Raw genomic sequence first — 12,808 nt, 5'->3', positions numbered from 1 at the left:
AAATAAATAAATAAACACATATTGAGCACCCTTAATATGTTGTGGAAGGCATCGAGAGAAAAATAGAGTGCAGCAGAGTTTCATAATTTTTTGTTTGTGATCATGGAAAATGATCACATGTTGTATATTTTCCAGGTAAAATAAAAAGCAAGCTATGTATCACTCTGGAGTTTTTCCTCCATTGATATTTTTTCTCATTTTGGAAAAAGGAATTTAAAATCATATCAAGGTCTAGATACTGCATGTGTTCTCTCTTGAGTATCATGAATTAAAGGAACACTTTGTACCATGCAACAGAAGTCGGTGAAAAATTATCCTCAGATAATAAAAGTGTATCAAGTGAAAGCAGGAAATCTTTTTCCCTGAATCTTTTGGTTGGATTTAAGGGGAAACTAAGTCAGGAGAGGAGAAATCTTCCAGTTCTGAGGTATAACTGTAAGAGAAAGGCCAGTGAGAGTTTGGCCTCTAATTATGGACAACAGGGAAGAGTCAAGAGGGAAACACTGCTTTGTTGATTGCTCAGGTACTACAGGTGAAAGCCACTTCTTTGCTATTTCTTGAACAGGAAAAGTTTAAAATATAGTCTAATAGCCTTTGGCCCTACATTTCTGTCAACCTTATCTACATTAAAAAGAATTTCCTGGCCTACTGAAGTTTTCTATTCACAGGATGGAGTGGGAGAATGATTAGAGCCATTTCTATAATTTTGTTTTTTTGTATTCACAGTCTCTTTATAAAAGCCTTTTCCATTTCTAAGTTCTCAGTCTTAGAGAATATTCATTATGTTGGCTCATATAGATGGGCTGGAAAATTGAAACAGACTGCTTTAAATCATCAGAGCTAGACTCAAAGCCATGTTGCAACCAAGTCTGAAGGTTCTATCGGTATATTCCCAAAGAAAGGATGAACCATATTCTATTAATGATATTAATGAAAAATGAATTAGGTTTTGAAAGTTTGTGTTTTCTTTGCAAGTGAGGTCATTTAGGGGTGTAAGCCTGGGAGCAAAATGAAAGAGTTCTGACTTAAAGGGGTGCATTTGAGTATTTGGTGGAAACAAGTCTCTGGGTTACACTTGTGGTCTTTGTTCTTGACCTCTTAAATCCATGGAAAGGATCAAGTCATGAAACAGGTGAGGGAGGGAACCAATCAACACATAGCATGTCATTCTGCCTTGGGAATCATAAAAAACAAAAAACAACAACTCTAATTCACCTGTTTTCTCTTATTTCTGTCTGCAGATAATATCTTGTAAGAAATGGCTACTTCAAATCATTCGTCCATGACTGAGTTTATCCTTGAAGGGTTAACAAAACACCCAGAGCTTCAGTTGCCACTCTTTTTACTGTTCCTTGGAATATACGTGGTCACAGTGGTGGGGAACCTGGGCATGATGCTCTTAATTGCTATCAGTTCTCAACTTCACTCTCCAATGTATTATTTTCTCAGTCATCTGTCATTCATTGATCTCTGCTACTCCTCAGTCATTACCCCAAAAATGCTGGTGAACTTCATATCTGAGAAGAACATTATCTCCTTTTTGGCATGCATGACTCAGCTTTATTTCTTCCTTGTTTTTGTAATTGCAGAAGGCTACCTTCTGACTGCCATGGCATATGACCGTTATGTAGCCATCTGTAGCCCCCTGCTTTACAATATTCTCATGTCCCATAGGGTCTGCTCCATAATGATGGCTGTGGTATATTCACTGGGTTTGTTTGGGGCTACAGTCCATACGACCCACATGTCAGTATTGTCCTTCTGTGGGTCTCATGTTGTTAGGCATTATTTTTGTGATATTCTCCCCTTGTTGACTCTCTCTTGCTCCGGCACCCACATCAATGAGGTACTGCTGTTTATTATTGGAGGAGTTAATACCTTAGTACCTACACTGGCTGTACTCCTCTCTTATGCTTTCATCCTTTCGAGCATCCTCCATATTCACTCTGCTGAGGGACGGTCCAAAGCCTTTGGCACCTGTAGCTCTCATCTCATGGCTGTGGGTATCTTTTTTGGATCTATCACATTCATGTATTTCAAACCCCCTTCTAGCAATACTATGGAACAGAAGAAGGTGTCCTCAGTGTTTTACACCACGGTGATCCCCATGCTGAATCCCATGATCTACAGCCTGAGGAACAAAGATGTGAAGGACGCACTGAGAAAGGTGGTTGGGGGAAGGTGGTCATGCTGACTAAAGGCATTCTCTGAGGGAGCAAGAAAAAAATGAACCAGATGAAAAGTCATGGGCTCTGTGTAATTTCTTTCTCTCCGCCAGAGATAAAATTCACCATCACTTACAAAATATGCGTTTCATACTTGAGAATGATTGAGGCATTTTTGGAGATTTTTCAGACAATAAGATTTTCTGATAGTCAATATAATCTTTGGAAATTTTACATGTATCTGAGGAACAGGAGTTGGCAGAAGAGGAAGAACAAATAAACATAAAAAGAATATCTTGAAGATAGTAATTAATAATATGTTAGATTAAATATTAATTTTGAAAGTGCTTGATAACTAGAGAGTGAGTTAAGGGTTGTGTTTGAAGAAGGGTGATGTTAATTGATTGAGAACTACTGGAGGACAGGAAGAAAGGTGTCTCTAAACTTTCTGAGAGAGTTGTTTTCAATCCATAGGGCTTTATAGTGAGATGCTGAGAATATCAAGACAGAGCTGTGGGGCGGTAGTACTTAGAGTGAAGAACAATTTGTAGGTGGATTGTGGCCTATGTGGAGGGTGTCAGGGAGAGAGACAGAGGGAGAGAGAGAGAGAGAAGAGTAGGTTCAGCGTGAAGGTTAGGGGAAGAGATGACATTAGCTTAGTCTCATCAACAACTTATATACATTCAGTACATATCAATAATAGCTACCCTGAAGTCCTACCTTGCCTCCCTTGGAGGCCATCCCTTAGGCTATGACTATAGCATGGCTCCAATTTAGAGAGTTGAATTAATTTTTAACTTTGTATTAGAATAATAATTTTAATGACAATGATCTTTCTTTCTGACTAAATTCTATAGTTCTTTCCTACCTTCTGTATCTCATATAGAGGTTTTGATCTTGTGATTTTGGGTATATCTACCATTTCTCTTTGGTTCAGGGACTTTGCTTCAGGGACCTCCTCAGAGAACAGAAACACAGTCTCCCTGGTGATTTCTTGCATTGGAACAGCATTCCAGACAACAATGCATAACCTCCAGCTCACTCTACTCTTAAGTGTAGAGCTCCTTCTTGGAAGTTATATGCTTGAGGTGGCTGGGAATCAAGCTATAATATTTTGCAGCTTTGGTTTTGTCCCTGACTTAAATGTGAATCTCAAAGAAGTTTTAACCAGACTTGCAGATGCTGTGAAGTTGTGAGAACAGTTAATGTAATGGACAACAAAACCATGATTCTTAAAGACCTCTAGAAGCTGGAGTGATGGATATATTCAATGAGCTTAAGAGGCAAATGTATAATGTAAGATTCATTACTTCTGCAGAAATGAAGACAGTGGGAGAGAATTAAGGATTTTGGGGGACAATAGAGTCAATATAAGTACACAGTATAGCTGTCTAAAAAGTTAATGTTATCTTGTTTGCATTAGATGCACTTCAGTATTTAAAATGGGAAAAGTTCCAGTCCTCATGAGCACCATAGTGATCAGACAACTTGCATTTGAACGCAGTTTATTCAGTGGCTACCAGTTTTCAAGGGCCACTGGCCCCTTGTATATTCTGAGGAATATGGCCATGATGAAAGACTTGAAATAATACATTCATTGATTTAGTCTTTCTTGCTCATTCATTTAATAAATATTTCTGAAAGCCTAGTACATGCCTGAGAATGTCCTCTCTTACCGGCAATAAAAGAATGAACAAAAAACACAAAGTCCTTTCCTTCGTTAGATTAAGGTTTTCATTTCAAAGAAAGATAGTAAACAAGGAGACAAATGTATAATATCGTGGAATACTTTCTAAAAATATAAAGTACAATAAGAGGATAGAGGTGTAAAACAGATATGGGGGTGGTTAGCCTACAAATAGAAGGACTGAGGTTTTTAGCTGTGGAACTTATTCTTGCCACAGGGCATAACCAGGTTAAATGGGAGTAAGTTACAGAGATGCACACTTTTTGTCAAATTGAGGGGCTTTTTCTCACATTTCACATTTGCATACCACCACCATTAGTATGTGGGACGAGATGCTATACTGCCTTTAGTCTGCTTGCTAAGTTCTTGGTCTGCGCACAGCTTTTAGCTAGGGATGTGAAATGTGTGAGAAAATCCTCACAAGGGGCTATTGACAGATCTTTGTGTTGGGCCCTGTATTCATTTCCTGTGGCTACTGCAAAAAAAACAAAATCACAACAGAAGTATATTGTCTCACAGTTCTGGAGATCTTACATCCAAATTAGTGTTGTCGGATCAAATCAAAGTGGATGGCAGAGCCTAGTTCCTTCTGAAAGCTCTAGGGGACAATCTGTTCTTTGCCTCCTCTGCCTTCTGGTGAAATGCCTTGGATTGTGGCTGCAGCACTTCGATCCCTACTTCTGTGGTCACATTGCCTCCTCTTCTAGTGCTTTCTTTTATAAGCATACATTTGATTGCATTTAGAGCCTGCCTGGATAATCCAGAATACTCCCCCTCTCTGAAGATCTTTAACTGAGTCACATCTGCAAAGTCCTTTTTGATATAAAAGGTAGTATTCACAAGCTTCAGGAATTAGGAGGTAAATATCCTTTGGGAGACATTTTTCAGCCTCCCGCAGAGCCCCTGGGAAACAAGGCCCTATGAGATTAGTTAAAAATTACATGTTCTAGGGTTCTGCATCGGGCTCCGTGCTGAGCTGGGAGCCTGCTTGGGATTCTGTCTCTCTACCCTCTCTCCCTGCCCCTCCCTCTCTCCACCCCTGCTCTCTCTCAAAATAAAAAAACATAAACTTTAAGTATGTAAAAAAATTAAAAATGTTTAAACATAAAAAAATAAAATTGTATGTGCTATCTGGGATTCTTAGAGGACTGGTTGAAGCAAGAGTGTGGAAAAAAAATGACTCAAACTCTACTAGTCATAAAACCACAAAATTTGAACTGTAAGTCTTTCGGGGTACATGTCTGAAAGCCTAGAAAAAGGTTATTCATTGAGAACCATTACTGGAGCCAGTCATGATGATCTCACTTCATCTCGCTCATGGAACCATTTGATTCCTTGGATTTTTTAAGAGTAGAGTCTCTTCTGGGGTGCCTGGGTGGGTCAGTACATTAAGTATCTGATGCTTGATTTTGGCTTGGGTCATGATCTCATCGTCATGAGACTGAGCCCTGCATCAGGCTCTGGGCTCCAGGCTACGCATGGAGCCTGCTTAAGGCTCTCTCTCTCTCTCTCTCTCTCTGTCTCTGTCTGTCTGTCTCTCTGTCTCTCAAAAAAAAAAAAAAGTAGAGTCTCTTCCATTTTATTTGCCTCTCTTGATTTTAGTCTGATAGTTTCTAAGATAGCAGGAATAGGTCCTATCTGCCATACTTGGCCAGCAATCCACCTCCACCACTGCTTCCGTATAGAATAATTTTGTCCGGGAAGATATCTGCATGGGTGAGAAGAGAGAAATTATATGAGTGGCAGAATATTAAGTATTCGTATGTTCTGGGTTATCTTTGAGGTTGGTTATAGAGTTTATTAGTTCCTTCTCATAGTGCTTCATAATTTACAAAACTAATTTTGTGTTGTATATTATTTCATTTTATGACTTCCCTATGAAGCATATAGGGTTATTTTACAGATGAGAAAATGAAACACAGATCATGGACCAGGACTGGAGATAGAGTCTCTTGAATGTCAACCCAGGGCTCTTTCTACCTTCTCATGATGAACAATTATTGGGATGAAAGTGGATGGGGGATGGGTTAAATAAATGATAGAGATAAAGGAGTGCACTTGTTACGATAAGCACCAGGTGCTGTGTGGAGGTATTGAATCACTATACTGTACACCTGAAACTAGTAATACACTGTATGTTAACCAGCTAGAATTTGAATAAAAGTGTTAAAAAAGAAAAGAAAATATTTTTAACATGATTTCTGAATAAAAGACTAGCTGGGTCGCAAAAAATAATGCCCTTCTGCTTTTGGTATAAGTCCTCCTTATTATAAAACTTATAGCATTAAGAAATTTGAGAAATAATTTACTTAAGTCCTGTTACCTCACTGATGAGAAACTGAGTCCCAGAGTCTCAACGATTTCCTCAGAGTAACATGGTTATTTTGGTCAAAAGAACATTATATGCGCCAATGCTCATAGCAACATTATTTACAATAGCCAAAAGGTAGAAAAGCAACCCAAGTTCCATTGGTGGATAAATGGCTAAACAAAATATGGTACATACATACAGTGGAAAATTATTCAGCCTTAAAAAAAATTCTGACAATGGCTACAACCTGGATGAATCTCGAAGACATTACGCTAAGTGAAATAAGCCAAACACAAAAAAAGAAATATTGTACGATTCCACTCATATGCAGTACCTAGAGTAATCAAATCCAAGGAGTCAAAAAGTAGAAAATCGGTTGCCAGGGGTGAGGGAGAGAGAGGATGGGGAATTATTGTTTAAGGAGTGCAGAGTCTCAGTTGAGGGAGATTAAAATGTTCTGGAGATAGATGGGGATGATGACTTCATTACAATGTGAATGTACTTAGTGCCATAAAACTAGACACTTAAAATGATTAAAATGGTAAATTTTATGTCATATATATGTTTACTACAATAAAAAAAGAAAAACAAAGGACAGTGTTTAGATTTAAGAAAAATTTTACATTTCATTATTTTTCTCCTTTTTTTTTTAAACTGACTGATGAAATAGTATTGAAGAACCAGCACCTGACTGCAGACTTTTGGGAATCATTGATCTAATTTCTTTGTGTTACTGAATCTCCACTGGTAACGTGAAAATATAAAATAAGAAACTTCTTTCAGGAAATGTACTACTCTTGGGAAATATAGCAATGGGAAGGGGAAAGAGGATGATATTATTTTTGCAAAGCCTTATTAAATACTGAAAACACCAGTAATCTCCAGGCTCAATAGGTCTTTGGGGACCTATGACTGCAGGGGAGTTAAGTATTTCTAATGATATGCTTATGCTTGATAAACCTCAAATAAAATTGCATGTCAGGTTACTCTCTTGCTTTTAAGACTAGGGAAACTAAGTATGATTTGCTGCAAGATCCAGAGAGTTAGTACTCCAGATGGATTTTAATGCTTTGCTTTTAGCCAACCAAATAATTCAATCATTGACATATAAACGTGCACATTAGGCAACAGAAGAGGCTTTGCTCTTTCTTGGCTATAGCAAGACTCTGGGTATAAGCAAACTAAACAATTCCTGAGAACTTCAGTCTCTGTTCAGTACCAGGTAAGTGTCCAGTTTCATTTATGGCAGTTGTACTCCCATCTAATAGAAGCCTGGTTGGTGACTGGCAACAACACTAACCATGTGCAATTCTTTGGCTTTACCAGGGGCACTTGCCCCACTATCCTTTCCACTTGGTTATGTCCTCCGTTCTCCTTTTCCATTGATGCTGCCTTGTCACTTCTTCATAAATTGGGTCAGAGCCTCCTGCAGCTGTGCTCATCCAGCTCTTGTGCAGAGAATGTCACTGGACTTTCCATACGACTCTGAAGCTTTTGCTTCCCTGAAGTGCTTCCTGTTTATGCATTTACTAGTTTTCCTCATCTTCTTGTACACCAGCCTACACAACAAGTCTCTAAGAGTTATAGATACAAGGGCAGACACAATTGCAGGTAGAGTATTAATTACTGGACAGAATATTAAACATAAATCCCTACCTCTCATCTACTTGAAGGAATATTCTCAGGCCACTAGGAGATAGAGTAAGAGTCCTTTCATCTTGTTTAGTTAATGCATTGTTTCCTCCTGGCTTCAGAAGCACTTGCCAAAAGGATTTACACCCTTTGAGATAAAGAAACTTCTATGCCCCAGCTCCTCCCAAATGGCTCAACACTTCCACCCCCTTTTGAAATTTCCAAATATAGAGACAAAAGTTTGAAACCCTAACCACCCCAAATGCTTAAAATATTTTCACCATTCATACCAAGGTGAAGAATCTAGAATGAATAAGAAACATACATATTTTTCTGCATACAAAGGGTATATTTCTGTTTCTTCATATTGTATTCCTTTCTATAGTGAATTTATTTCTTTTTAACATTATATTTTAATTAGTGTTTTTAGATCATGAACCTTTAAATATTGTTATCACAATGTTTCTTTGAAGCAGATATTATCATTCTCGCTTCATAGGTTATAACACTGAGGTTTATGTTAAATGACTTGCCCCATGTTGCAAAGTGGTCTGCAGGGAAGTCAGCTTAGAAATAAGCCTCCTTTGATATCAAAGCTTTTTCATTGGTTTTCTGAATTGGCTTTAAGTTCACTCTTGTTAAGCTCCTTTAACATTTTTGTTATCAAATAAATATAAGAAGTACTGAGTTCACAGAGTTGGATGGATTTCTTTCTTGTACAATTCAGAGCTTTTAATGAACAAGTGTTTACAGCAGACTTACAAGAGAGGCATATGGAAATACCTGGAAATGGAAACACGTCTGTTGGATTTTTTGTTTATTTGTGTTTTTTTTTTCCTTCACAGAGCATTATGAGCATTGTCTGGGAAATGCATAGCTGTAGGCTATGAACACACAGTGCTTCAGTGTGCCCATTTAAAGGTGCTATGGAAATGTTCTTTAAACAATTTTTAGTACATTCAATATTCTATTGGATAATAGGTTCTTTAAATGCCAAAAATATATACTTTTCCTTTCTGTATTTCCTCCAAGCCACAGTCAGCATTAGGTAAAATTCTGAGATCAAGAAGTTTGCACTGGATCTCTATTAGGCCTGTTTTAAACCGCTTCAGGGGGTGCACTGTCCCCATGTTGTTCACAAACCATGAACCCCCATCCCTGTCATGGCACATCATCAAGGTTTGTCCTTTCCTTGAAACATTTTGAAATCTGAACCATTCTACAACATCTCATAATTCCAAATTTCCTTGCAGTCTATCTCTTAGGGTTTCATAATGAGTTAGAAGGCAAAAGATGTTAATAATAGATTTAGTAATAGATGTTAATAATAGATTTAAGTAAAAGAAGAAGAGCCTAGTGGAAAAGAACATGGACTCTGGCACTAGATTCTCTAAATTTAAATCCTGATTTTACTCCTAAATTTTATGTGCCACAGTATCATCATCTGTAAAATAGGAATTAAAATAGTACCTACTATTTCAAGGGTTTTTGAAGACTTAAGTAAGATAATATATGTAAAGCACTTAGAAGGAATATTCAATCAATAAGGAAGAGGAATCATTATCATTTCTAGTCTCCTTTTCTATAGGTAGACCACCTCCTCTAGGTATTATAAATTCCTTAACAAAATTCAAACATGTGTCCTCAGTGGGTTTCAGTAGGAAGTCTATTTCATTCCCCTTGAAGAAGTGACAGCAAAGAATTTCAGGAGAGTCATCTTCTGTCTTTGCTGTTCAGTGATGACTAATGAACATCAGCCTGGGCTCATTTCAAGAGATCCTCTTTGAAATTTCCCACCAATAATCCTTTGACCCCAAGCCTGGTCTCTTTCCCTAGTCTTCCTATTGAATTATTCACATTCTTTGGTTCTCAGTTGATTTTGGATTGTTCTCACTTCATCCAAGACTCTCTCTTTCTTTGACCCCCCCCAAAAAGGAATTTGTGGCTCTCACACTGGGGAGGGAAATCAATAGGGTAATATTTTGAACAGACTTTTTTTTAATGCAGAACAATTGCACTTAGTGCCTTCCACGTTCCAGGGACAATATTAGGATGGTAATATTTCTTACCTAAGTTCATGGATTTGTTTTTCAAACCATACAAAAAATGATATAATATGTGATGTTGGTGGTTTCTCCAAGAGGACTAAAATATATATGATTTCATGCATATAATCAAGCTCTGACCATCCCATACCTCATGTTCTTATCCACATCTGCACATTCTGAAGCCACCATTGGAGCTTAATTTTAATCTTCAAGGGTTCTCTAAATTTCACTTATAGAAACATTTTTTAATCAAGACTGAAAATCTAGAATCTATAAATTAAAAACACCAAATATATGTGGTTATTTAAAGATTTTAAAATGTATATAGCAATGATACCCACAAATAAAATTAATTCATAAACAATACATTTGAAAAGAATATCACAATTCAGAGGAGAGGTCAATTTCTCTAATAGACAAATTATGAAGAAAGTGATAATACGACAGGAAATTTATAGAATAAATTCAAATGGCCAGTATCCTATGATACATTCATTAGAAGACAGAAAAGGACAAGTTAATGCAATAATGACTTACCATGGAACACTCAACACACTGGCAAAAACAGATAATACATATTGCTAGTGGGGATGCAGGAAAAAGGGCATTCATGTATTGCTATCAAAAATGTGTATTATTATAGTTTTCTGGAAATCGATGTTGTACCATTTATACCAAGTAAAAATGTATAAAACTTCTTGACCCATAAATATCTCTCCTGGGAAATTATTCTATGGAAATAAAATACTAATATGTGTATGTGTGTGTACACAAACTTTAATGTGTACACTTTTAAATGACAATGTATTTGATGGTAGCAATTTTTTAATCCAGAAAAAAAGTTAACACATCAATAAGAAGATATAATATATAGCGGTATATCTACATCACTGAATATTACACCACTATTTATAATCATCGGTTGCCTTGGAAGAATATTCTAAAAGTTTTTTTCTGAATGAGAAGGGAAGACTCAAAGATAAATTGTGTGTAATAATATTATCCTGCATTCTAAACAAATGACAAAACGTGTGTGTGTGCGTGTGTGTAAAATTATACAAGCACATAGCAAGTTAACTGGGGAGACGTTCATTAAAGGCTCTGTGAACGGAAGAGGGAAACAAAGGAAAAGGAAAAGTGTATACTAGTATAAAAATAGCACAGGGTGCTTTAGGGAGACAGGACCAACGATAATGAGAGCTAGATTCAGTCTGTGTACCTGTTAACTTTCCTTTTGCAAGTCTGGTTTTGTTTAGACCAGAAGTAAAAATCCGCGTTAATGGACTTCTGATTTTCCATTTCCACAGACATCTCTGGAGAAGAATGGTTGTCGGAAATCATTCCACAGCAACTAAGTTTGTGTTAGTGGGTTTAACACAGCGGCCAGAGCTCCAGCTGCCTCTCTTCCTCCTGTTCCTGGGAATCTATATAGTGACAGTGGTGGGGAACTTGGGCTTGATTCTCCTGATTACAGTAAGCCCTTGGCTTCACACCCCCATGTACTACTTCCTCAGCAGCTTGTCCTTCATCGATCTCTGCTATTCCTCTGTCATTACGCCCAAAATGCTGGTGAACTTCTTAGGGAAGAAGAATATGATCCTTTATTCTGAATGCATGGCACAGCTGTTTTTCTTTGTAGTTTTTGTAGTGGCTGAGGGTTACCTCCTGACTGTGATGGCATATGATCGCTACGTTGCTATCTGTAGCCCCCTGCTTTATGGTGTGATCATGTCCTCTCCGGTTTGCTCACTGCTGGTGCTGGTTGCCTTCATCCTGGGCTTTCTCTCTGCCGTGGCCCATACAAGTGCCATGATGAAACTGTCTTTCTGCAGATCCCACATCATCAGCCATTACTTCTGTGATGTCCTTCCTCTCCTCAATCTCTCCTGCTCCAATACACACCTCAATGAGCAGCTGCTTTTTATCATTGCGGGACTTAACACCTTGGTGCCCACGCTAGCTGTCTTCATTTCCTACGTCTTCATCTTCCATAGCATCCTTCACATCCAGTCCTCAGGGGGCCGGTCCAAAGCTTTTGGAACTTGCAGCTCTCATCTCGTGGCTGTGGGGATCTTCTTTGGGTCAATCACATTCATGTATTTCAAGCCCCCTTCCAGTAACTCCCTGGAACAGGAGAAGGTGTCCTCAGTGTTTTACACCACAGTGATCCCCATGCTGAACCCTTTAATATACAGTCTGAGAAACAAGGATGTAAAGAAAGCATTGAGGAAGGTTTTGGTGAGGAAATGAGTCTTGCTTTTGGAGATTTATAGATGGGAGAAATGAAGGTTCTAGTGAAGCATGTTATTTTTGTTCATTTTGCCCTGCTATTCTGTTATAATATGCATCCTATCTGGGTTGTTAAAATACTTCCCCATCTGTAATTTATTCCATTTTCTCAATGAAATAAAAAGGCATTTAGTAAAATGGGTATTAGTGTTCTTATTTTTGGACAAGAAAACTGAAGTTTAGATAGTTTTATTTTTTCTCACTTACTGTGGTAGAAGAGGAATAGAATTCATATTTTCTCCAGTGCTATTCTTTTATTCCTAACATCCTGTGTTTGCTTACTGAATACCTGCTGTGAAGAAGGTGGTAACTTGTCCCCTGATAAGAATGCTAAGAGGTATGTAACTCCATCCCAGATATCCATTATTCTTTTTTTTTGTTTGTTTCAAGTTTTTATTTAAATTCTAGTTAGTTAACTTAAAGGGCAATATTGGTTTCAGGAGTAGAATTTAGGGATCTCCATTAATTCTTTGTTTAAAAATTTTTTAATGTTTATTTATTTTTGAGAGACAGAGAGAGAGAGAGAGAGAGACAGAGCATGACTGGGGGAGGGGCAGAGAGAGAGAGGGAGACACAGAATCTGAAGCAGGCTCCAGGCTCTGAGCTGTCAGCACAAAGCCCGACACGGGGCTCGAACTCACAGACTGTGAGATCATGACCTGAGCTGAAGTCAGAA

General features: G+C 37.8%; 2 protein-coding genes across 2 annotated transcripts; both read left to right on the top strand.

The window, feature by feature from the left end:
• Positions 1-1,228: 1,228 nt before the first annotated feature.
• LOC102953736 (olfactory receptor 8D2-like) lies at positions 1,229-2,194 on the top strand. The gene has a single exon (XM_007074079.2). It carries the CDS (start codon positions 1,259-1,261, stop codon positions 2,192-2,194), a length of 936 nt encoding a protein of 311 aa, XP_007074141.1. The 5' UTR covers positions 1,229-1,258.
• An 8,966-nt stretch (positions 2,195-11,160) lies between these two features.
• Positions 11,161-12,093, top strand: LOC102964755 (olfactory receptor 8D1). Its single transcript, XM_007074040.2, has one exon. It carries the CDS (start codon positions 11,167-11,169, stop codon positions 12,091-12,093), a length of 927 nt encoding a protein of 308 aa, XP_007074102.1. The 5' UTR covers positions 11,161-11,166.
• The last annotated feature ends 715 nt before the right edge of the window (positions 12,094-12,808 follow it).

This window comes from Panthera tigris, chromosome D1 (genome assembly GCF_018350195.1).
Source record: "Panthera tigris isolate Pti1 chromosome D1, P.tigris_Pti1_mat1.1, whole genome shotgun sequence".
In the NCBI taxonomy this organism is placed as follows: domain Eukaryota; kingdom Metazoa; phylum Chordata; class Mammalia; order Carnivora; family Felidae; genus Panthera; species Panthera tigris.
The sequence above is the reverse complement of the archived record's forward strand: the minus strand, read 5'-3'. Positions and strand labels throughout refer to the sequence as shown.